We start from the raw sequence: 26667 nt of genomic DNA on the forward strand, positions 1-26667 counted from the left end.
ATGGGAATAAGTATAGAGCCCAGAGTTGGCTTGGCATTTGGGATTGGCTGACTGGCTATACAGTGTTTCTGGTCAAGTGGAATATTTACAGGTGTCAAGTGACAAAACTAAAACAATTTAGAAATGAGTTTGATATTTTTAAAAAAGGTTTATTTATTTGTTGAGTGGGAGGGAGGGAAGGAGAGAGGGAATCTCAAACAGGCCTCATGCTATCCATGCTATCCGTGCAGAGCCCAACTTGGGGTTTGATCCCATGAACCATGAGATCATGACTTGAGCCGAAATCAAGAACTGAACACCTAACCACTGAGCCACCCAGACACCCCAAGTTTGATATTTTTTTCATCAGTGGAGCACAGCCTGTGAACTGGGGTGGATGCTGTGCCTCACAAGCAGTGAGGCACTTTTCTGGAGAGATTTTGGGCAAGAGCGAGTTTTATAGGATGTAAGAAGAGGCCACATGGAAACAAGGCATGACTGGCTAGGAGGTCAGGCGTTTCATGGTAAGACTGATAGTAGTAGATCCTGTTTTCCAGCAGAAGCTGAGGTAGCTAAAGCTGAGTTGGAGGACTGAGATTGGTGTATATTGGGTTTCCTTGATAGAGATTTACCATAAGTAGAGGCTGATTGAAGTTTAGATTTGTGACATGGGCTGGGCCTCTGGGACAGCCTCCGTTTTGTGGGTCCCAATATATCAATTACCTTTATCACAGAGACAGAAAAGTTATCTAAGCTTTAGTTTGCTGGCAAGGCAACCCATCAGGAGAAGCTCCATCTCGGTCTTAGAAATTTTTTTCAATAAGAATCTCACAAAAATGTTTCAGCTAATCCTTATATCTTCATGAATATTATTAATTTCCTTAAACAAGAACCACATTCTAATCTGCTCTGTAGCTGTATAGATTATGCAAGTTCAGATTACCTTATGCTGTTGCTCTGTGTGGGGCAATGCTACATTTTATTAGCGTTAGTTTGTAAATGACCGTGTAGCTATTAGTTTGTAAATGCCATTTTAACTTGATTATTTTGACATTTCATTTTGACATGGGGCATTTTGACCTTTACATTTTCAGTTTTTAAAACTACGGAGCAGTATGTTAGAGAAATCTTCTATCTGTGCTTATATTAGAGCCCAGGAGATAAGAATGAGATGGAATTCAATATGAAATGAAAGTAACAGTGCTCTAGTTCACAAGTTATTAATAAAAACTGGTATGACTTGTTTTGCCAGTTTGGAGTAGGGTTAAAGCTGTTGTTATTCAGAAGCTGAAAATTGACCACTTGAATCTGTAATGCCCAAGATTTCAATATCACCCCAAAACCAGAAACCTCCAGGGAGACCGAGTCACGCATGTAAAAGCAAAGGGCATTTATTATTACGGCTTAGGCTCGCCGGGCCTAATTCGGGCTCACAGACTTCACCAACGCAGTGGATCCGTGCTGAGAGCCCCGAACAAGGGCTGAGTAGGGTTTTTATGGGGCTTAGGAAGGGGGAGTTACAGGAAATTGTGACATAGGTACAGTGACCCAATCATAATGGTACAGCAGTCTTGGCAGCAGCTCTAACCATACACACTGTTCAGAGCGTTCGTTACTTTTGGAGGCACCCAATCACAACATTTAGGGTGTCTTTGAAATTAACCAGTTACAGAAAGTTCAGGGTCTTGTTTGGTGACTATGGGGTTAACTTTAACATTAGGTAACAGGGTCTTATCTAAAGTTCCCATCTGCAGGCCTTACCCTTAGGAATGTGGGGAGAGGTAGCTGGGCTTTCCTGATTGGATACCCCCGGGCAATGTATGACTGCCAAATGGCCAAATGGTTCTGGAGAGACTGACCTTAGACCTTTTAACTTAGAGGGGAAACAAAGCCTGTCATGGCGTCTGTTTGGTTCAGCCTTACAAATCCCGACCTGCCCAGCTTATTAGGGTATACACCTTCATTTGACAGTCCTCTCTCTTTTTTCTCCAGATTGTCCAAGGACCTTTCAGAGTTACTCAGTCCCAAAAGACCAAGGCAAAATAGGAGAAACTCATTAATTCACTAGCAGTATATTTGGGGGATGAGGCTAGGAAGAATCGTCAGAGAAGAGATGGGGGTATCAGAAGAATTCCTTTTCGTCTGGAATTGCGTTTATAACTTAAACATAGTTATGTAATTGAAAACTGGATTACACAATGTGTCTCTATCCAGTACGGCAATTATGTATTTGCTCGTTTGGCCCTTGCGTGTTTCCTCCAGAGAACCTACCCAGAAAGCGTTTTATTTTCCACATCCAGAGTCTAGAGCAGGACTACGGTTTTCACCTCAAATATTTGATGCACATTCCTTATGTGATGGCTAGGACAAGAGGAACCTCCAGCCTCCGCCAAGCTTGTCACCAGAACAAACAAAGCAGACCCTGTATTCATCACTTGCCCAGATTTTCCCCTTCATTCATGATGAGTTCTCCTTTGTGGGTTCAGAGTAGTAGCCCTTTTAGCAAGCAGCAAACTCCTTCAGGGGCAATCTATTCCATTGGTTCCAGGTCCTCTAGGTAAGAGAGTATCTCTAGTACTTAACTCAGAAGAGATTCTTTGAATCCTGAACACTTGGTCCATCAACCCTAGAGACCATTTCAAAGTACCACAGACTAAAGAGATAAGGTCTTTTCAAGTCAGATATGGTCAGACCTTTTCCTCTCCTGTGCCTAAGGACCTTAGTTTATACATCTGAGAGAAAACACTCATGAGTCATTTTCCTAGAAAGATCTGCTGAGTGTCTGATTTCCAAATTGAAAGAAAAGCAGGTCCTCACTTTAAAATTTAAGTTCCTCTTGCTGAAGCTTTACCTCACAAGCACTTGGTGTGTTGAAAATATTGCCTATTTTCACATTTTTATGAACAAGTGTTCATATCTAAACTAAATTAAAGAAGCATGTCAAAATGTTTATGTCAGACTATCAAAATGTTCTACTTTGGGGGGCGCCTGGATGGCTCAGTTGGTTAAGCGTCTGATTTCGACTCAGGTCATGATTTCATGGTTTGTGGGTTTGAGCCCCGCATCAGGCTCTGTGCTGACAGCTAGCTCAGAGCCTGGAGCCTGCTTCAGATTCTGTATCTCCCTCTCTCTCTCTGACCCTCCCCTGTTCATGCTCTCTCTGTCTTTCAAAACAAAACAAAACAAACATTAAAATAAATAAAAGCAGTAAATTTTTTTTTTTTTTTAGAAAATCCAAAATGTTCTACTTTGGGAATGTTTGACATATCAATGGAATCTATCACTATTCTCATTTAACTGAGGAGGAAAAACCCAAAATTGATAGCAATTTACTTGTTTATCTTTTCCTAAATAGAAAAAAAAATGCCCGATTCAAACCAGCAACCTAAGTCTGTGTATCAGGAGAAAGGCAGATTAGAAAACTTACTCAAGGAGTTGTGAAGCAAAGGTCTTTCTAGAGAGCACACAGGATCGATAAACATTAGTTTAAAACAGAATGGGTACAAAAGTAAATACTTGCTAATTTTGAAGGATGAAGTAAGGCATATTAAACATTTTTTAAATTTATTTGAGCAAAAATCAGTTCAGATTTGTCAGTGCCATTCAGCAGAAACACTCCGCGAACTGGAGTGAGGGACAGAAGAGACGGAAATAAAGCAAGGAAATTGTTTGATTGCCTACAGCTTAAGTGGTTGCATTATTTGGGAAAGCCTTGTTGCCTGTTTGTGATTGGCTGTCCTTTGGTTTTGATTTCTTAGCCTTGAGACTTGTATAGGTTGAGGTGTTGATTTCCTTCAGTAACTTGATGAGGTATCAGAGCCATCTCCGTCTAATGGCCTCCTTATTTAATTAATTTTAGTTTTATTTGCATTGTAAAAGTCCAGGAATGATTTAGTTCAGAAATCCCTCAGGCTGATTTTGTTTTAATATGAAGGCATTTTTACTTTTGCTTTTTTTCCTAACATGTAGCTGAACAAACTGGTAAGATAGTCAGTGCTCTGGCAACGAGAACATTCAACCAAGTCACAGATCTGTGTATTGCAGAAATCAGAGAAATTCCTGCATTAACCCCATGGTAGGTCAGGAGGACGTCTACAAACACCTGCAGTTGTGATTCATTCATGATATCACTGAGCATCCAGTAAGTTTGGGGACTATACAGAATGCTGTCGCTGCAGCAGTGCCTAAGGCAGACCTAGTGATCAGTATGATTAAGTAGTGATAGTCTAAGCAGGGAACATAGTAAACAAGAGATTCGACTAGGGAATTAGAAGTGTAGCAACTGCTGAAAAGAGTAGAATGTTATACGGGTGCAGACAACAAGAATGTATGATCTAGTCCCGTGAATCAAGGAACACCTACCTCCCTGAAGGATTTACTCAGTTGCTTACTGGATAGACTGAGCCGTTAAGGAGCGGAGGAGAACATTCCACAAGGGGGCAGCATACCCAAAGGCTCTGAGGGGCTGCGGCTGGCATATTAGAGGACTTGGAGCAGAGCGAGTGGAAAACTGATAACGTGAGGCTGAAGTCAGAATCAGAACCAGAATATTCATGGCTTTGTAGAGCATGGTAACACCTTGATCTTCATTAGAAGAATAACAGGAAGGAGATCACTGAAGGATAGAGTTTAAAAATACTGTTTTAGCCAGGATGTGAAGAGTGCTTGGAGGGGAAAGTTGGAGTGGGGGAGAGCCTTCCAGTTAGAAGACTTGCATCCCCAGGATACTAAGAGCATAAATGGCAAGTTAAAAAATAAAAATAAAAAAGAGAATATTGTCTTTAGCTTGGCACAAGATATTCAAAATGATTTTTGGCACAGTAATCATACTTATTGCGGAAATGTCATACCTATGTATGTGTGAAATGACATAATTGAAAATAGTGATAATGAATATATATAAATACAAGAATGAATCATTTATATAGTGCTGAAATATTCTTATTATTTTTATTGGCTTCCATAGATAAAAAATGTAAATACAGGAGATGTCTGATATCTCAGACTTAAAGTGTTTAAAAATTATTTGTAAAAGATTAAAATATATTCATATTTATTTCAGTGTTGAGAGTCAATTATAGTCTAAAGCTGGTGTTTTACATATCAAAGTGTATCTGTATACCTATATGTTAATATATATGCTTGTTATTCAGAAACATCATTCCTAGCCACCACAACAAATGGAAGTTTATAGTATAGCACACTAGCTCAGTTTTTTTAATTTAAAATATTGTGAACATTTTCCAGATTTGCATGTCCTTATGATTGTTTTTCTTGAATATATAATTGCAGCTAGTCTCAGAATTCTGCCAGTGATCTCTGAAGTAGAGTATATGGTGTGTTTTTCATCTTTATATTAGTTAGCATAACTGGGTATGTCTGTCAAAAGTATTTTTTGAATAAGTTAATTCAAGCAGAGAACTATTCCATAAGATTTTGCACATCTCCACAATGATATTTACATTACTCAATCAGAACATAAATTGTAGAAAAGTTTTAAAGAGAAAAAAACCATATTATTTTTCTTGTTTTTAATGTTTATTTTTATTTTTGAGAGAGAGAGAGAGAGATCCTGAGCAGTGGAGAGACAGTGAAAGAGGGAGACACAGAATCCAATGCAGGCTCCAGGCTCTGAGCTGTCAGCACAGCTTGAACTCACAAACTGCAAGATCATGAACTGAGCCAAAGTCGGATGCTTAAGCAACTGAACCACCCAGGCGCCACAGACCATATTATTTTTCAATTAGAATATTGCTTTATTATGATGCTAGGACCTAGGGGAAAATAGATTTATTATGTCATTTTATTTCTAAAGTGTTTTAAATTCAAAATGTGTTTAGGTCATATTAAAGCCCAGAAATAGATTTACAGATTCATATTTTAAAGATAGATACTTAAAGCTATTACAAAGCCAAACTTATAATTGAATGTAAGTAATACTTTATAGATATAAAAGACAATGCAATAAAACATTACATTATTTAAGTATTATTTATTTCTAGATTTTCACTAGGTGGCAGACTTAGACAATACATTCACTTTCTCAGCTTAAAATAACATAATGGTATAGATTCACTTATATAAAACAAACGGCACATCATATAAAATTTTTGGTTCTAATTTCAACTCTACAAGTCACTTAAATACAATGATCGGGTCACTCAATCATATTACCATTCACCATTAGTCAGATCTCAACTATATAGCTACATATTTCTACTTGATATAATGTGTTAGAAAACGATTATATCATCCAGGTAATCACAGAAGTATCCAAAGTTTGAATAATAATTTCTACTTGATATAATGTGTTAGAAAATGATTATATCATCCAAGTAATCACAGAAGTATCCAAAGTTTGAATAATAATATGTATGAAAGATACAAGCTATATTTCTCCGAGAATATAAAAATTTCCCAAAAGGTGAAATACATTTTCATTGGTTTGCAGCTATATTTTTTTTTCACAAATAACTACTCTGGTTTTACATCTCAACACTGTCCTGGATGCTTCTCATAAGATACCCCTTCACTGATGTCTTAATGTGAGGTTCAGTCAGCCATATTTATCACTTTTAGGAAAACATATAGAGCCTTATAACTTATACATTTTTATAGTGTCCTCTACTGGGTAGTAGAGTCTAATTTAAAGGCAAGAATTTCTCTGTATACCTCTTTTTAGGTCTTGGAGACCAGAGCTCTCCAATAATAAGCACTTCATTATTATTTATTAAATTAGATATTAAACATTGCCCTCAGTGAATAGAAATAACCATAATGAAGCTATGATCTGACAACTATTATCTTTGTGTGTGTGCGTGTGAGTGTATGCATGTGTGTTTTGGGGGAAGGATGTGAATAGGAAGGAAGCTAATGCAAAGCTATGGGACATGTGAAAATTCTCAGAATTGTTCTAGAATTCACTATCAATTGAGACTTGGTTTCAATTTATTACAGTGAAATCTTATTTGTGTTATTTTCTTTTCTCAGGAGTTCATTGTAGCAAGATTTTACATTTAAAATTGTATACTGTGAGAATAGGGAATATTAGAAGATCAAAGAACTCACCTTATGGATAATAAACTCATCACATGGAATTTTTGTTTATTGTCATATTCATCTTATAAATTTCTATTTTGATATTATCCACAAAGTCACCTGTAACTTCTTAAATCAGCTTCATGAGCTTCTCTTCTATGCCAATTCATAATTGTAGAGAAAATGTCTAATAAAAGCCAAATAACTAAGTTTATTTTTCTTATAGTGCTAAAATGTTGGTTAAAGTATTTTTGGGGAAATAGCATTTCATATTTTTTGCACTGTACAGACAGTTTATATGGCAATGCTTGCTCTTGCAATTGGGTGTAGTTTTATGCCTACAGCTAGGAATCTCTCACTCATAAATATGTTGTTATAAAAAATACCGTATTGGATTGTTAGTATGATGCCAATGCCTTTTTGTGTGTGTGTGTTTTTAAATGTAGGTTGTTTTCCAGTCTCAGTATTATCACAGAGCTTACTCACCCGGCCAACATGAGATTCATGCAATTCAGAGCCAAAGACTGTTACTCTCTTGCTCTTTCAAAACTGGAAAAGGTAAGACTTCATATTAAGGAGGTTTCATTTAACTATTTTTCTTGAAAGAGTAACTGAAATTCCTATATATAGAAAGAAATGCCATGGGATAGTAAAAATAAAAATGCTATTATGAATTCTTGTTTTGGAGCTAAAATCTTAATTTATCATTTTTTATTGTGAGTTGACAGATTTGAGCCATTTGTATCACAAGTGAACATAGTGAAGATATCTTGTTCTCTTATCATTTATTATAGATTGAAAGCATGATTTAAGAAAGAGTTAAATGCAACAAGAATGCATATACTTGCTTTTAATATCGGTTATATTGATAATATCATGAGTGCTATGTCAAGAAATCTACGTTTTATAGAAGGCTTTGCAGCTTAAAATAATCCATAAGGCCTTCGGAAAGGCTTTCTTGAAAGTTAGCTTCCCAGATGTCACCAACACAATCTATGACAAAGCTGAGTTTATTACGAACTTAGAGAAGGGAGACTGTCACCTCAGGAGAGCTATGGCGGTACTTGGGAACTGGGTCAAAGTTTATTGGGTATTGGAAATCTTATTTAATGAGGCTCTTTTGAGGTGGGAGTTTGATTAGGATTCCATAGGGATCAGGGTAATGTGAACAGACGAAGTAGGATTACAAAGTCATGTTATGTGGACAGAAAGGTGTGGTTTCCATTCTTAATGTCTGAATGGTTTTTGCATGCAGCATTGACTTGATGTTAGTATACTGGGAGAATTTCATACGAGAGAAAACAATAAGACTCAATCTTATACCTGTGAAAATGTGTTAAATCTGTTCCATCTTCATTGTTTGTAGCAATATAAGAGACACAGAAAATGATGCCTTACATTTGTTGTTGTTGTTATTTGGTTAGTTCCTTTTTCCACTTCATTTTGTTTTGATTACATAGTCGAATTTTCTAGAAGATATATTGCTGAGTAAGGACATTTCTGCCCTCTGGTTTGTTGGTATCCACCTTCAGAACTGGTCATGTACATTCTGTTAGTAGGGCCTTCCCACTGTTCCTTTGTCATCATAGTTAAGTTGCTGTTAGGCACTGCCTTCAGAAGAAGAAACTGAGCTTAAGCCAGGTAAAATAAGTTTTCCAAGAATACGTTGCTGTCAAGTCAGTGCAGTAAGAGAGGCATAAAGACAGCAACATTCAGGACAGAAAACTTCCATTAACAACATGCTTTAACAACATGGAAAGGGTGGTGGCAGGCAGAGCTAAATCAGCCGAGCAGCCACAGGCAAACCCAGTTATCAGGAAGGAATCCAGCGGGAGTCGGTGGCAGCAGGGTGTCTGATGGTCTCCTTCATGACAGCGTGAGGGAGGGTCATCTAGTGAGGAAGAACACAAGCTCTGGAGTCAAATTGCTCCATTTCTCTACTCCTTTCTAGGAATGGAAACTGGCTAAATAAATTATTTACACATTGATGGCTTTGGGATTCCTCTCTGGAAATAATGGTAATAGCCAAGTAGTAGGATGGCTGCACGATTACACCACATGATCTGTCCAATACATTTAGGCCAGTGTTGGCTTATAATCAGTAACCAAATAAATGGTACTAAAAACATAACTGTAAAATGTTGCGGATTTCACTAACAAATATTCCATTCTGTGTATTCAATTTTATGCCGAATAGATGTTTCAAGGTCATAATTGTGGAAGATGTTTTCCGTAGTGTTGACTGTGTTTGTCTATATTATTGTGTGTCTATTGCATCAGGGAAAAAGAAGAAGAAAATGAAATTTTTATTTTTGTTGGGGAATTAGTTTAAAATCTTCTGCCAGCCTAGAAATCCTCTTCACAACTGTAGGAAAGATTTACTTGAATAAGCATTAAACCAGACTGTGAAAGATATCTCAAGCAATCCAATAAAGAGATTGCAGAAACGGAGAGGCATCTCATTCTTTTATATAGCCAGGCAAATAGAGTCATTTGCATACATGCTAATGTCTTGATAGAAAGGAAAAATAAAACTTCCTGTATTTCTGCAACAAGGAAAAGTTACAGCTTTGAGCCAGGCACCTAGGCTAACCTCCCAAACAGACAGAGACAGGATGCTCTGTGTTCACATTTCAGAAAGATCGTTCTAAAGCTCCCAAGAAAGACTTCACTGAGATACAAAATCTGGCTAGAGATTATTCAGATTTTCAAAAGTTTTGCCTTCCTCTCAAGTATACAGAGAGAATTTACAATTGCAAGTTTTCTAAAGGAAATGCTTTAGCAAAAAGAGCAGAAAGGAATGAGTTTTCTGTGTCTTTTGGCATCAAGGGAATTCATTTATTTTTGAGGTTTGTATTTACCCATACACATTCCAAGTATTTCCCAAAAAGAAGAAAAGAATTTGGTACATTCCCTAATTATTTAGATGAAGAGGGGCCAGGGAAATTGGAATTAAAACCAATTGGTTTGGAGGTTATAAAGTCATAGAAGATTTTTTTTCAATTCAGTTATTAACACTTTATCCATTGAAATAGGGATTTTGTCACATAGAAACTTTTTAGACTTTTGTGCTGTTTGGACTTAAACTATGTTCCTCCACCTCAAAAATCATGTGTTGGAGTCCTAACTTCTATTATTTCTGAATGTGGTCTTTTTGAAGATAGAGTTTTTATAGGGGTAATTGGATAAAGAAGGCCATTGAGATGGGTTCTAATCTAATACAGTTGGCATCCTAAAAAAATAATAAATTTGGATACAGAAACAGATGCACAAAAAGGGGAAGACAATGTGAAGAGAAACAGGGAGAAGACAGCCATTCACAAGCCAAGAACAGCTTGGAACCCAGCCTTCACTTACAGTCCTCAGAAGCAACCGATGGTGCTGACGCGTTGATATCAGACATCCAGCCTCCAGAGCTCTGAGAATACATTTCTGTTGTGTAGGCCACGTGGTCGGTGGTACTTTGCAATGGCAGCTCTAGGAAACTAACACGTGTACCATCAATGATCATTTCCAATCAGTGCTTTTTATCTGATATAAATACAGCTAAATTATCCTTTAAAGTATTATCTTTCTATATTTGTCTTCTGGATGCAAGAAGATGTTTTTAGAATTAGGAAACTGACCTTTATTTCTAGTATTTGAGTAACACATTCTAGAGTTATATTGGCTGAGGAATAGGTAAATTTGTATTCTTTCAAACATAGTTATGAAGATCATTTTATTCTATCTATAATTAGATGCACTTACACAGATGAAACCTTCACCTTTAGAAACATAATCAAGGTTTTGAATTAGAAACAAACAACAGCTGGGCTGCTTGCCACACTTTTCTGACACTAAGTGGTTTCCATTTAAACTCAAGAAGTGCTGGAATTTGTCAGGATGCTTGTGGAAGATTAGATTGCTTTGACCCCGGCTGCTTTACTTGTGTGATGATTGCATTTGGGTAGTTTCCTGAGAGATCTTGCATTCTAATAGAACCTTGGTTGTTGCTGGTAATGGAAGTAGTAACCTGTAAGAATTCTCTGGAAGAGGCCACCCACGGAAGAATATCCAGAATAATAACTTCCATTAGGGAAAGGAGAGAATTGAGACCAGGGAAGGATTACTGGTCTGGGACAATGATGTGAATAATAGATCATTGTTGAGGACCTCTGTCTGTTCTTATAAAAAGGAAAGTCCTTGATTATTCCTTGATTACTTTTTTTAGATTTGTGTGGAGGTATTCCTTTTACTGTTTTATGTGACCTTTGTTTCACCTTAAGCTTTTTCCTAAGCTATTTTTATCCACGTCACTTTGGGAGTACATACTCCTGCATCCTGTGTGAGTTTTGTATCCTGCTTTTTGCTTATGCAAATTTGAAAAAATCTAAAGATATTTTAAGTTTATGAAAGCATTTTTGCCCAAGACATTTAAAGTCTAGCAATATTTCAGACTAATCTGCTAATTTCTCTCAAAAATTTGATAAACTTCTGATATATTTACTTCCATAAATTTTTATCCTCAAAATTCTTTCTTAAAATATAATCTTTAAGATTTTTATCTCTTTGTCTCAATCCATGCATCTCCCTATCTCCTTGGAAGCTACCTTGAGGTTATTGAGATCATAGTGTTGGGCTGGACTTTGTTGTTCAGTGCCTTGTTTCAGTTTTCTCCTATGCTGTTGAGCATTTAGAAGCACATAATTTTTAAATATTGGAGGTTCGTAATCTCTAAGCTACCTGTTTATTTTCAGTCTTTACTTGAAACTAATTCTTGCCTGAGTTACTGTCCTAGGTAGCAAATAACAGTATATACACACCAGTATTAAACAGGTAGAATCATTATGGGCCAGGACTGGGAATGGCAAATAAACTTCCACCTATATGCCATTGGCTAGAACTCATTCATGTGGCCGCACCCAACTTCAAGGGAGACTGGGAAATGTAATTTAGTCATGTGCCTAAGAAGAACTGGGCAATGGATGTTGATGGGACAATCAACATTTCTGTTATGTGCAATATATCACACTGATTTTTTTTCAAATGTATGCAATCTGTCAGGACATATTCTGAATATTAGTGCTTTAGTTGGCATTTTTCCTTCATCTGATCTTTCTTTTGTTGTTGTCCACTTTTGTTCCTGAATTGTTTTGCTTTACGTTATTCTTTTTGTCTCGGATATTCCCATTACTGCCAGTGTTTTCCCACTATTACTGCCCATGTTTGGACATTGGTCATGTTGGGTCATTGACACTTCCCCTAACAAAATAAGTATAACAGGCATCAGAAACACTGTATTGGAGTTAAGCAGAGATGGAAAATGTGACAGGTAATAAGCAAACAGAGAAGAGAAGGACAACAATATTAAAAAGAGAAATTTTGATCTCATTTCCTCTGAAGTCTTATTTCATCTCTCTTGTCTTGCTGCATTGCATAAAAAAAAAGCCTTTTATTCATGCTTATGGCACAATTTGCTTTAAAATTGCTTCCTTTAAAATTGCTTTTGAACTATCACCATTCCCCAATAATGATCATAATTACACTTGAGCAATCATATGGTAATTGCACACTGATGTAAGAGGCAAAGTAATGAAAATGTGAGTTGAATGGTGTGGTATAATAATAATAATATATATTTGGTCTTTGTTCCTGGTTCCTGACACAGAGCTTCAAAAAATCTTGGAATTTATGAGTGATAGAGGTATCTTTTGTTGTTCATATCTTTCAATCATACCTGATTTTATGCTAAGGAGGCAAATCATGGAGGAGATAGCTTCAGGATGAGAACCAGAAAAAGCAACCTCATGATTAGAATATATAATATAGAATTTCAATGTCTTCCTCACCTCCAAACTTCCAGGGACAGAAGAAGGGCTGGACATTGAGTTAATCACATGGCCAATGACTTAAGTAATCATGTCTACATAATGAAATTGATAAAAATTCTGAAAAGCGAGGATTTGAAAGCTTCCTGGTAGGTCAGCATATTGACGTGCCAAGAAAGCAGTGTGTTCTATCTTCAGCGGAACAGAAACTCCTGTGCTCGGGATCCTTCCCGACGGACTCTCTGTACTTTCTTTTAATCCACCATTCATTTTTATTCTTTATAATAAAATGATAATTATTAACTATAGCATTTTCATGAGTTCTATGAGCATTCCAGCAAATTATCAAAACTAAAGGGGAAAGACCCAAATTTATAGCAGTTTGGACAAAGTACAGTTTCCTTGGAGACACATGGGACTTGTGCCTGGGAATAGTCTTGTGGGACTGAGCCCCTTAACCCGTGGGTCTGAGTCAACTCTGGGTAGTGTCAGAATCGAATTGAATTGTAGGACACCCAGTTGGTGTTACAGAATTGGTTTCAGACTGCAAAGAGTCATGTCTGTAAATCATCACTTTGTAGTCAGTGATAGAGAAAAATGATAAAAATTGAAGATAGCTTCTGGGAGAAATAAGTGGAGACTGTCAGCATTATTTTTGTAATATGTCCACTGTGTAAAAGCAAGAAGGCAAATTTTACATATTCTCAATTTAAATTCAAGCCAATAAATATTTACTAAGTATCTATCATGAGGCAAATACCTTGCTAAATAATAGAGGTTTCCAATAGAATAAATACATGGAATTTATAATGTGATGGGAGGCATAGATGTATAGGAACAAACAAAAACACGTGACCTTCTTTTTTGTTCTGATTACTTTTTATTCATAATCGAAGTCCTAGATGGTTGAATGGAAGTTTGGTTTTAACTGCCTACACTGGATTTAATTCATTAGAAAAGGTTTTTTTTTATCCTGTTTTGAAGAAAATACTTACCTTTCCCCATACTAGTTTCTATTTCTTTTAAATGTAGAAAATCATTACCTGATCCACTCTAGAGGACTATTAAAATGTTTTTTATGTGGGTAATACTAATATCTTTTTAATGTTTATATTTGAGAGAGAGATAGCACAAGTGGGGTGAGGAGCAGAGAGACAGGAGAGAGAGAATCCCAAGCAGGCTCTGTGCTGTCAGTGCTGGGATTGATGCAAGCCTCAGTCTCACAAGTCATGAGATCATGACCTGGGCCAAAATGAAGTGTCAGACACTTAACCACAGGAGTCACCGAGGTGCTCCTGTGGATAATTATTTTCATGTGCAAATTTATCTATTTGGAATGTTCATAGTACTATGATTTATGATTTCATACAATATATCCGAAGTTGCCATAGACTGAATGTTTGTGTCCCCTCCCCGCAAATTCATATGTTGAAACCTAACCCCGATGTGATGATGTTACGAAATAAGGCTTCTGGGAGGTGAGTAAGTCATGAGGGTGGAGCCTTTTATAAAAGATACTCCAGAGAACTCCTCCACCATGTGAGGTCACAGGGAGAAGATGGCTGTCTATGAACCAGAAAGTGAGCTTTCTCCAGACATTGAATCTGCCAGCACCTTCATCTTGGACTTCTTAGCCTCCAGCACCATGAGAAATAAATTTCTGTTGGTGATAAGCCACCCAGTCTGTGATATTCTGTAATTGGAGCCCAACGGACTAAGACAAAAACCTTGACCTTTGACCAATAAAGTTGCACAGGACACAGTCTAGAAAGTACATAGAAACTGTGATCTAAGTGGCTTCCCCTGAAATGATGCCACAAGGCAGCCATGTATGTGTATATTGTAAATATGAAAACATGTATCAAACTTTTAAAACTATCTGAAGTGAAATATCAAATGCAATAAAGGATTTGTATAACTGAAAAGTTAGAAAAGTTCAATTTCTAACATTTTGTAGTTTTATACAGTTAAATAATTTATGAAATTCAATAATATAGTGATTACTTATTGTTTTCAATGAGGCTAGCAATTATTTGTCTTTTAATAAACTTGGATAAATGTAGATATAAATGTAGATATAGATTTACATATAAGAGAGAGGGCTTGCAGACTCTATTTCATTTCTTGGTGAGTTAAAAAAATTCCAGGGAATCACAAAAAATGCCATCTAAGGTGACGAAGACAACTGTTGAGTACATTTTATATTTGAAGTATTAAAATGAATGTCACAGTAGTCAAGCATTTTAAATGATTGTTATTTTTTTTCTTATTACTTCTCCTTCTATATTAATAAGTGTTTCCATCATTATTTAGTTGTTTTACTTTATTTGGTTACAAGGCATTGCTCATTGTTGAATACAGAGCCAGAGAAAACAATACACTTAAACAGCCCTGCATTTCAAGGCCCAAACTACATAAGACCCTTGACGGGCATTGACCTCAGGAAGCCATCTGCAGTTATCCATACCAAACAAATATATACACAAAGGGAGTAAGATTGGTATCCAAAAAGCTAGAAAGCTACAGGTGCTTCGGAGCAATTTTTTATTTAATTTAATTTGAAAAGAGCACTTAATATGAGATTTTCCTCCTTAGTAAATCTTTAAGTGTGCAGTATGTTATTGCTGACTATAGGCACGATGCTGCGCAGCAGATCTCTCGGGCTTGTTCATTTTGCTTGATTGAACCTTTATGCCCGTAGACCAGTAACTCCCCGTTGCCCCGTTCCTCCAGCCTCTGGTAACCACACTTCCCACACTGATTCTATGAATTTGACTAATTTAGATGCTTCTTATGCGTAAGAATCCTGTATTACCTGTTTTTCGATGACTAGCTTATTTCACTTAGTCTAGTATTCTTTAGGTCTGTCCATGTTGCTGCATATTGCAGAATTTCCTTCTTTCTTAGGACGGAATTACTCTACTGCATGATTTTACTGTATTTTCTTTATCCAATCAACTGTTCATGGACCTTTAGGTTGTTTCTACATCTTGGCATTGTGGATAGTGCTACAATGAACATAAGAGTATTCATATCTCTTCATAGTCCTTATTTTAATTCTTTTGTATAAAGACCCAGAAGTGTCATTACTGGATCATATGGTAGTTCTATTTTTCATTTTTTGAAGAACTTCCATGCTGTTTTTTCGTTTTGTGTGTGTCTGCGTGTCTGTGTGTGTGTGTTTTACAGTGAACATTTTTACAATCTGATCAACAGTTTAAAAGGGTTGCAAGTTCTCTACATCCTCACTAGCTTCTTTTTTTTTTTTTTATAATAGCCATCCTGTTAGGTGTGACATGATATATCACTGTCCTTTTAATTAGAATTTCCCTGATAATTAGTGATATGCATTTTTTCCATATATCTGTTGAATTTGTAGATCTTCTTCAGAGAAACGTCCATTCAAGTTCTTAATTCATTTTTAATTGGGTTATTTGTTGTTTTGTTTTTTTACAATTGAGTTGTAAGAGTTCCTTATATATTTTGGAGATTAACCTGTTATCAGATAATGGCTTGCAAATATTTTCTCTAATTCTGAAGTCTACCTTTTTATTCTTTGATGGTTTCCTTTGCTGCACAGAGTTTTTTCAGTTTGGTATTGTTTCAATTGTGTATTTTTATTTTTGTTGACTGTGCATTTGGAGTCATATCCATAAAATAATTGCTAAAACCAATGTCATGAAGCTTCCACTTATGTTTCCTTCTGAAAGCATAAAACTTTAAAACTATAAAAAATTTCATGTTTTACATTTAAGTCTGTAATCATTTTGAGGTAATTTTTGTGTATACTATAAAATTAGGGTCCATTTTCATTCTTTTGGATGTTTTCCCAGAACTATTTGTTGAAAATACTATCCTTTCTTTATTTTGTATATATCTGGACTTTCTGTTCTGTTCCACTTGTCTGTATGTCTGTCTTTATGCCAGTAGCATAACTGTTTTGATAAATGTAGCTTTGTAATATATTTTGAAATCAGGAAGCATGATATTCCTGTTTTGCTTTTCTTTCTCAAGATTGCTTTGGTTATTTCAGAGTATTGTGGTTCCATAGGAGTTTTAGAATTATTTTTTTTATTTCTGTAAAAAATGGCATGAGGATTTAACAAGATTTCATTGAATCTGTATCTCATTTTGGGTAGTATGGGTATTTTAACATATTAGGTCTTTTAACTTGTGAACACAGAATATGTTTTCATTTGTTAATTTCTTGCTTCTTTGTTTTGTAGTTTTCAGTATATAAGTATTTGACCTCCTTAGTTAAGTTTACTCTTAAGTATTCTTTTTCTTTTTAGTGCTTTTATAAGCAGGATTGGTTTTCTAATTAATTTTCCAGGTAGTTTGTTGTTAGTGAAAACAAAAATGCAACTGATTCCTGTATGCTGATTTAGTGTGCTGCAATTCTACTGAATTCTTTTTATTAGTTCTAATAGTTTTTTTTATGGAGTTTTTAGGATTTACTCTTTAGTCTTTTCTATATATAAGGTATCATGTGCAAACAGAGATAATTTTACTTCTTCTTTTTTGATTTGGATACCTCTTCTTTCTTTTTCATACCTAAATGCTCTGGCTAGTACTTTCAGCACTACTTTGAATACAAGTGCAAAAGTGGGTATCCTTGCCTTGTTCTTGATCTTAAAGAAAAAAGATTCAGTTTTTCACTCTTAAGTATGATGTTAACTGTGGGTTTGTCATAAATTGCTTTTATTAAATTGAAGTACATTCCTTCTATATATAGTTTGTTAAGAGTTTTTTTTTAATCACCAGTGTTGAATTTTATCAAAGTCTTTTTCTGCATTTATTGATATGATCATCTGATTTTTATTATTCTGTGAATGTGGTGTATTACATTAATTTATTTGCATATGTAAGTATACTTGCATCCCAGGAAGAAATCCCAGTTGATCATGGTCAATGCTATTTTTAATATAATGTTAGATTAAGTTTGCTAGTATTATGTTGAAGACTTTTGCATCTGCATTCATCAGGGATATTGGCCTGTAGTTTTCTTTTCTCGTGGCATCTTTGTGCTGGCTTCATAAATGAATGGGAAATATTTCCTCATTTTAAATTTTTTTGGGAGAGTTTGAGACAGATTGGCATTAATTCTTTAAATGTTTAAGATGGAAAATCCTTAGCTAGACAAGGAAAAAAAAGAGAAAACTCAAATCAAATCAAATCAAAAATTAAATAAGAGATTACAAATGATGCTACAGAAATGTAAAAAGATTGTAAGAACTGCTGGGAACAATTATACACCAAGAAACTAGACCTGGAAGAAGGGGATATATTCCAAGAAACCTATGACCTACCTACACTAAATCATGAAAAAATACAAAGGCTTGCAAAGACTTGTAACTAGTGTAGAGATTGGATTGGTAATTAAAAAAAACTTCCAGCAAAGAAAAGCTCAGGATCATATATATGTCTTAGGGGAATTCCACTAAATATTTAAAGAAGAACTAAGGCCAGTCTTCCTCAAAGACTTCCAAAAAATTGGATGAATCGTAACTTAGGCTTTTTAAAAAGGCTTCATGTTTGCAGTACTAAGTTGTACAGAAGCTCAAGTCACAGTTCAAGTAGTAAAACAGTGTCATTTCAAAATTTTGTAGTAAATACAATGACAGATTTATTATACTGACAAAGTGGAAACTTATTTGTATGTTAGTTAATCTTAAATATTTTTCTGTATGGCATAAACTGTAAAGAAGTTTCTTGAAAGTGTCTATCCTTAATCCTATTATTATATGTAGCTTGATTTGACTAAACACAGACTCAGAAAATATTCCAAATAATTAGCTTACCTTTTGTTGTGCATAAATTACTCCACAAGATATAAAACTCTTATTTTATTTTGTAGTTCAACATCCTCCTTCAAATCCCTTCAAGTAACGTAATAACAATCTAAAAATATAGTCCCGATAGACCTGTTGCTATTTGTAATATATTTACTATCATAATCAAACTCTATCAAATTAATTGAATACAGACATTTCAATATTCTTTGGGTTTTTTGGCAAAGCTATTTAGTTTCTGGTAACTTTAATTATTCTTTCCCTTTTTTGTTCTATCTATAATCACTATATTTTCTTAATTTGTTTATGTAACTTTCTTAAATTTTATTCATAGGCTTTGAATACTGTCATCAAATTATGCAACTAAACTTATGACAGTTTATTTTTAATGCATCTTACAATGGTATATTCATGTGTGATTATAATCTTCACTTTGAAAATGATTTTGGTGTCTGGGGTCCCATTTTTGAATGTTACAACATGGGGGACAATTTATCAAATATTCATTATGTGTTCATGTGATTACAATCTACTTAAGCAGAACACATGGAACAATCTTTGGGAACTAGTCTGAAAACCAAAAAAATAGTCTAGAGTCAGCAGTGAGTCATTCGTTTGAACATATTGTGACATAATTTTTATTGATAGCCTTCCTTCCATGGTCATAAAACTTCCACAGGAAGTTTATGCATCCTTCGTTTATCTTCCAAGGACTCAAATATTTAAATATTTGAATTTACCTTTGAATTCATAGGCTTCCTTACTTAAAAATCTCTTGAGTGATGCTTTTCATGCTTGATGAAAATAAAGCAAACACTTTTTTTTAAGTATCCTTCAAAACATGTCTGTGCTGATAATCTAGCCAGAGTGGAGTTTCTCCTTCAATTATGGTGTCAGTGTTATTTTCTAACCTTTTCTGTTCCAAAATTTTCCCCCAGAGGGGACTGTCAACTACTTCTGCAGATATTTTATTTGGTTCTAGTTCTTGATCTCTTTTCAAGGTGAGGTGCATGTATGTCACGAGCTGTTCTGTTTTTCAGGCCCTCCCTTGTCATGGGAATTATCTTGATTTAGCCTATTTTACCAACTTTTAAAATGATAGTTGTGTTTCATGAGTTGCAACTTTTGAACAACATTAAATGGTACTGACTTACCTTTATGTTTGAAAAGTAAATACATGTAGTTTATTTTATAGTTTTATAAAGGCGCAAGAGAGAATAGGTGTTGCTTTTCTCAAAACCAAAGCTAATGACAGTGTAAATATTCAAAATCTCTTACTGTATAAAAACACAGAAGAAATAAGATCATGCAGATGGAATGCACAATTGCTTCCTATTTGTTTGGCAAACTTTTTTTTAAGGCTCTACTCTGATGTCATTTCATCTACGACACCAAGACTTAGACTTCCATAGTCTCACACCACATGGCTTTGTAAATGTTCGATTTTAAGTCTGTCTTTTAAGTAAAACTATGAATACCTGCAAAATTGGAGTCTTCTGTTAATTATCTTTGCTTCCTGACAACCCAGTTCAGTGCCTGATACATAACAGTTAATGGATAAGTGTTTCTCGATGACATTGCTTTTTTTTTTTCCAAACCATGGGAATAGTCAAAGCTTTCTTCTATTTTTTTTCTTAATTTAACACATATTGTAAATGTGTTTTTAGTTTACTGTGTTATTTCTGATATAATTTACTGTTTAAACAAGATATGAGCTAACAGATCCCTTGACTCATTTCCAGCTAAGTATTTTATCTTCTGAAGTGGAAATCAAGAGCCTGAACATTGCAAAGCAGGTGATATAGATAAAAGTGAATCATATATAAGAAAGAATGAATCCAAAAAGAAGCAGATGCTTTCAGTTATGGCCAGTTGTTGACAAGACCTATGATACCAGATTTTCCAAATGTAAAATAAATCAGAGATTTAGACTCTTAGGTTAAGTGTGGGAACTTATTAAGCCTCAGCAAATTCATGCAGGCCAAATGACACTCCCTGTAGTTCCAGTTTGGACTGTGCACTGCCAGTGTGTAACTGCTAGTTTATGTGTTGTGTTTGAGAGTAGATAAATGATATTGTCACAAGGATCACACCAGGATGGATGGTAAGACTAAGTATTAGTCATGTATTATTCTTTCTTTACCCATATATAAAAATAGCATTTATAAAGGGAAGGTTAAGAAATTGATCCAACTTGCTCACTGTCTAGAAGAAAGAAATTGTGGAATGTATTCTCATCAAGAGGGAATGAGTTACTTGAGCTCTTACTTTTTTTATGTAACATTAAAATTTGTGGGCCTCCAAGCTTGCATTATAGGATCGTCAGTGTTTTTTCTCCACTGTAAGGGAAGTTAATACTAAAAAAGACAGTAAATCACAAATGCAGCTTTACTCACACACACAGAAGGGCAGCATCCCTGGATATGAAAGTGTTTTCTGTGGGTGTAAAGCATAATAACCATTTAGAGAATGAGGAGGAATTGTAGAGCTGACATTAAGAAGAGTGAATGCTCTAAGATGAGAATATTATCCACTGTGAGGTGGAATATGAATCTGGGGAAGGAATTTTCATATTGCACCAGACAGCCACTCTGACTCGTCACTATCAATGCTGGGAAGGAATGAGAGGTCATCTCCAAACGACCTACATGTGCTGTTCACACTAAGACCTCTTGACACCTAGAGTCAAGTTAGAGAAAACACTATGATGTAATGAACACAGACAAAAATTGAGGCACCACTTGCTTATTTTTCCTTTTGCCCTCTCCCTACAAATCAAGTGAGGATATTCCTTCTTATAGTCTAGACAGTCTTCTCACTCAGATGGATGGGATGGATGCGGTGTATTGACTTTTGTCGCTACTTGGAAGGGCCTCTTGGACAGACCTCATCTGTTTGTGCAGGAGAAGTTCCGGGGTCAGTGCAGCCTCAGGCCTCCACAAGAAGCAACAGCAGCGGCCCCCTTTATTCCTTGAGCAGTGCTATTTGGCACAATTTAAATATCGGGGTGTAGAAGGCTTTTCTTCTCTTGAGGAGCCTCCATATTTGATACTTTAGAAATGGGAGCTTACTTTCTTTGCCTTAAAAAGCAAAGGCTGATTTTTTTTATTTGCTTAGCTGTATCTATCTTTTCCAAAGGAAGTTGGCAAGAAATGAAACCAGCATTTTTGAGATTAGTCTTTGCTAAGTAAAAGATTAAGTTAAGAAAATCCGTACAATCTCACACAAGTATTTGCTCTCCTGTCTTCATTTATTAAGGGAAGTTAATAGCAACAGAATTTTTCAAAAGAAACTCCCATACACTGTAATACACACACACACACACACACACACACACACACAGAGTTTCTTTTCTTTTCTTTTCTTCTTCTTTTTTTCTGGCATTTAAAGAACTTAGCTGCAGTGTGGTGTGGCTGGCACAAGTTAAAGGTATTTAGAGAAATGAAAACTCAGATGACAGGAAGTTGGAAACCACTGGATGTGGTAGCTCCTACCTGCCTATTTTTGTGTCGCACACAGGAGAATATCCAGATGGAAAATTTCCAGGAGTTATGACACTTTATGTGGTTTTAGATTATTTTTACGTTTTATTAAATCCTTTATTGCATTTGTTCTTTTTCTTATATTCCCTCAAGTCTTTTGCAGAAATATTTATGAAGAGTAAATATTTTTAACCGCAGAGAACAAACTGATGGTTACCAGAGGGGAGGTGGGTGGGGGAAGGGTGAAATAGGCAATGGGGACTGAGGAGGGCACTTGTGATGAACACCAGTGTCTAAGTAAGTGTCGAATCACTAAATTCTACACCTGAAGCCAATATTAGATTGTATGCTAACGGGAATTTAAATACAAACTTAAAAGAAAGAGTAAGTACATGTTTATACATCAGAGGATGAACCTTCCTTAATTATTAGGTACTTTAATTGGTGAAGAAAACTTGGTTATGAAAATTAAAGGGACATATTAAAAATGCAGTGATATACACAATAGAGTGTGTGAAGTAATGTACATTCATAACTACCAACTGTTGAATGACAGTATCTTTTTCACATTTATCAGGAAAACTTAAGCAGAAAAGTATAAAATATAGAATCCTCACAGATTTTTCTATTCCAAATTTCTGAACAGAAAGAACGAGAGAAAGGTTCTAATTTGGCCTTTATGTTTCGACTGCCTTTTGCTGCTGGGAGGGTGTTCAGCATCAGTATGCTGGACACACTTCTGTATCAGGTATGTGGTGTTTCTTTTTTTCTCTCTACAATGTTTATCCTAATTTGATTTAGATCTTATTAAATGAATACTATCTCTAGTGTTACTCATGGAGCGGTTAGCCTTAAGATTTGCTTTGGAAGTAATTCAGTGTTTTATTTTGTGTAGTTCATGACAAATGTGCCCATGAAACATTTTGCAAAATAAAGTGCCCAAATGTCCATCGATGGATGAATGGGTAAAGAAGATGTGGTATCTGTATATATTCAATGGATATTACCTGGCAATGAGAAAGAATGAAATCTTGCCATTCGCAACAGCATGGAAGGAACTAGAGGGTATTATGCTAAGTGGAATTAGTCAGTCAGAGAAAGGCAAATATTATATGAGTTTACTCATATGAAGGCTCTAAAATACAAAACAGATGAACATAAGGGAAGGGAAGCAAAAATAATATAAAAACGGGAGGGGAACAAAAACATAAGAGACTCTTAAATATGGAGAACAAACAGAGGGTTACTGGAGAGGTTTTGGGAGGGGGGATGGGCTAAACGGGTAAAGGGCATTAAGGAATCTACTCCTGAAATCATTGTTGCACTATATCCTAACTACCTCGGATGTAAATAAAAAAATAAATTAACTTAAAAAAAAGAAACATTTTTTTAAAAACACCATTTTTCAGAATAACGTATGACATAATTTTTAGTCATTCTTTAGCGTCAATGTCTTAGTGTTTACTGTGACATTTTAATACATTTTGCCTATCACTCTAAGCATATTACCACACTAAAAATGAAGCTAAGAAAAAGATGATTATAGTAAAAAAAGACAGCCTTCTTCATAAGGTACATTTTTAAAAATAAGACATCAAATTCATGTCAGTAACTGATAAACCAAAGACATTTTAGATATCCATTAATTATTACATACTTCAGAAAAAAATAAAAAAAGATTTTGCAGCATCTAAAACACATTTAGTTTGTTCCTGAATGCCAAAGTTAACATTGTCATTTGATCACAGCTAAGAAATGTATAGAGACGTTATTTTGCACCAATATATTTTAATCTTTTTTTAATGCTACCAGAAACTGAACAGCCATAATATTTCATATTCTCTGACTCAAGAAATCAGACAATTTATAAATATTTTTATTAAGAGAAAAATATTCTTGGAGCTTTAAATTATTTGTTAGCTTTAATCTCAAATTAAGCATTCAAACATTTTGTTGTGTTGTTTTCTTTTTGATTATGTGTTTTATGTACCCTCTTCTGCAATGCTTGACTGAATAAACTAATCTGAAGATGGTTAAAGCTTTTCTACTGGCCTTTGGGCTAATTATGCCCTGAATATGCCTCTAGCAATGACACAAACCATCTGCTTATGCCAGATGAGGCCAGGAACAAATACAGCAAAGAAGAATTAACACTCCTGTTCACCTTAAAGTTTTCAGATACGTTATCTGGGCGCTCCCAGAAGGGGGCTCCAACCCCCACACACCATTCCCACACATAGACTTCTGATCTCTCAGAGATGGGATTGAAGAGCCTTCCTGAAGCTGAAGATTCTGTGTCACTAGTAGTCAAATGCTGGATGTCATTGAGCACCAATGGTTTTCAGATTTCGTAGCCCTGGTACCTTATGTTTCAATAAAATCTCACTAGAAAGGCTAATACATGGGCTAGCTAGAAGGAAACAGTTCTATAGAAGTAGAAAGCTGTGGTTATTTCTTTCTCTTTTTTTACGTATTTTTTTGTTACAAATACAAATGTAGGAAGTTAGTGTTCTCTGAAGCTACTGCTGAAAGGGTGAACTAGAACTAAAGCAGTACTGTATATTTAGCTTTGCCTGATATCAAACGAGATATGCTATGTTTCATTATTCAGATAGGTCAAGAGTAGTCATTTATGGATTAAAAAAGATATTAGAAATTATATATATAATGCTTAAAATTATATATTAAGCATGCATGTATTCTTAAGATATACTGAATGCCATCTATATTTTTTTGGTTAATGATTTGAACCCATCTTCTTGAGGATAAACATTTATATTATATATTTAAGAACTATTATTAATGACTAGAATAGAACAGTGATTTACTATTAATATAATTTTATTCTAGACATAATATCATTTCTTTCCTCAAAGAAAACTCTGACATAAGCAGTGTTTTCAATCACAATATATAGACGAGACACAAGGGCTCAGATAAATTATTAATTTAATTTAATTTAAATTAAGACACAAGAAAGATAAATTATCCCATGGTTTGGTGTGAACCCTCATTTTCAGTCCATGCACATCTCATTTGATTACTCCCAACCCTGTCCCTGTGGTAAAGGATTTCATAATTGTATAGTGTTTGAGTTTCGTATGGTACTTTTTTTTAACTTCCCAGAAAGTTGTTTTTCTTTATTAATATCTTCTCAGTAGTCCTTTTTATTAATGGAGTGTCTGGGGTGGTTCAGTCTGTTAAGTGTCTAGCTCTTGGTCTCATCTTAGGTCTTGATCTCAGAGTCATGAATTCAAGCCTCTTGTTGGGCTCTGTGCTTGGTGTGAAGCCTACTTAAAAAAATAAGTATTATCTGAGGAGGAATTGGGGATAGGATAGAAACAAAGTATTATCTAAAATAAAATTAAATAGATATTAAATGAGATTTAAAATAATTCTTCTGTGATTGAATTACATGAGCTTGAATGCATGGATTTTGTAATATCAGGCGGGGCTGTCCCTGAATTTTTATCTTATTCCTACCTCTTGTCTCTGACACAATGAAGTGACAAGGACAAATGATCTCTGGATAAGGGATACTTCAGTGACAAATATAGAAAACAATTTAGCTGTATTACTACATCTGATTCAGAAATAATTTATAACAGTTATTTGGCAAAACTTCAGTTTACTCTTCCATGAGTGCTTTCAAATTTTCACTTTGGAAAATAGTTTTAAGTACTTGAGACTATTTTTAAAAATTTCTCTTCTTTCACACACACACGGAGTTACAAATGAAGTTGAAGTGTGTCACCACTGCTCTGGATAACTACAAGAAGACTAACGCACCTTAAAACCAAACTGCCATTTTTTTGGCCTGAGTAAAGGGAATGGATGTGTTTCCTTATGTTTTCATTTAGACGGAAGGGTTTAGTTTTCTAAAAACTTTTTTTTAATGTTTTATTTATTTTTGATACAGAGAGAGACAGAGCATGAGATGGGGAGGGGCGGAAAGAGAAGGAGACACAGAACCAGATGCAGGCCCCAGGCTCTGAGTAGCTGTCAGCACAGAGCCTGACCCGGGGCTCGAACCCACGAACGTGAGATCTGACCTGAGCCGAGGTCGGAAGCCCAACCAACTGAGCCACCCAGGCACCCCAGGGTTTAGTTTTCTGATGCTTGCTGTTGGTAAAATAGAACTCAACAAGGTAGTCTAGTAAAGGTATTTATTATTTTTTATGGTTAATAATTATTTTATTTTATTTTATTTTATTTTTTTGAATGTAAAATTGTTTTTTTTTATTTTTTTAGAATATAACACTATTTTTTTAACATATGCAATTATTTTCCATCATTTACAATACAGTAGTTACAATGACACTCCAAATGGAAAAGCAAAGTAAAAAATCAGAACCCCAACTTCTATTTCATATAATTAGACTTATACAGAAATTAGAAGGTTAAGTAACAACTAGTTAATCACCTAATTTCACAGCTATCTGAAGTGGCGATCGTTATATAGCAGCTTATCTATGATACATTCAAGATAAATGATACAATTTATTACTTGCCCGTAAGCTACAACACAGCCTGCTTAATACCTTTCCTTAAATTCCACCTCTATAC

General features: G+C 35.2%; 1 protein-coding gene and 1 long non-coding RNA gene across 4 annotated transcripts in view; one reads left to right on the forward strand and one right to left on the reverse strand.

Moving 5' to 3' along the window:
- The window catches only part of KCNT2 (potassium sodium-activated channel subfamily T member 2), a 340818-nt gene that overhangs the window by 266166 nt on the left and 47985 nt on the right, over positions 1 to 26667 (forward strand). For all 3 annotated transcript variants that reach the window (XM_029933172.1, XM_029933173.1, XM_029933174.1), the window contains 2 exons: positions 7464 to 7575; positions 22748 to 22849. In XM_029933172.1, coding sequence (XP_029789032.1) covers positions 7464 to 7575; positions 22748 to 22849 — 214 coding nt within the window. The remainder of the gene's footprint in view (positions 1 to 7463; positions 7576 to 22747; positions 22850 to 26667) is intronic.
- Positions 7095 to 8426, reverse strand: LOC115286796. Its single transcript, XR_003906270.1, has 3 exons — positions 8341 to 8426; positions 7504 to 7566; positions 7095 to 7204 (listed from the first exon to the last, which is right to left on the reverse strand). It is a non-coding gene; the product is annotated as an uncharacterized LOC115286796 (long non-coding RNA).

The sequence above is a fragment of the Suricata suricatta genome, chromosome 3 (genome assembly GCF_006229205.1).
Source record: "Suricata suricatta isolate VVHF042 chromosome 3, meerkat_22Aug2017_6uvM2_HiC, whole genome shotgun sequence".
Classification (NCBI taxonomy): domain Eukaryota; kingdom Metazoa; phylum Chordata; class Mammalia; order Carnivora; family Herpestidae; genus Suricata; species Suricata suricatta.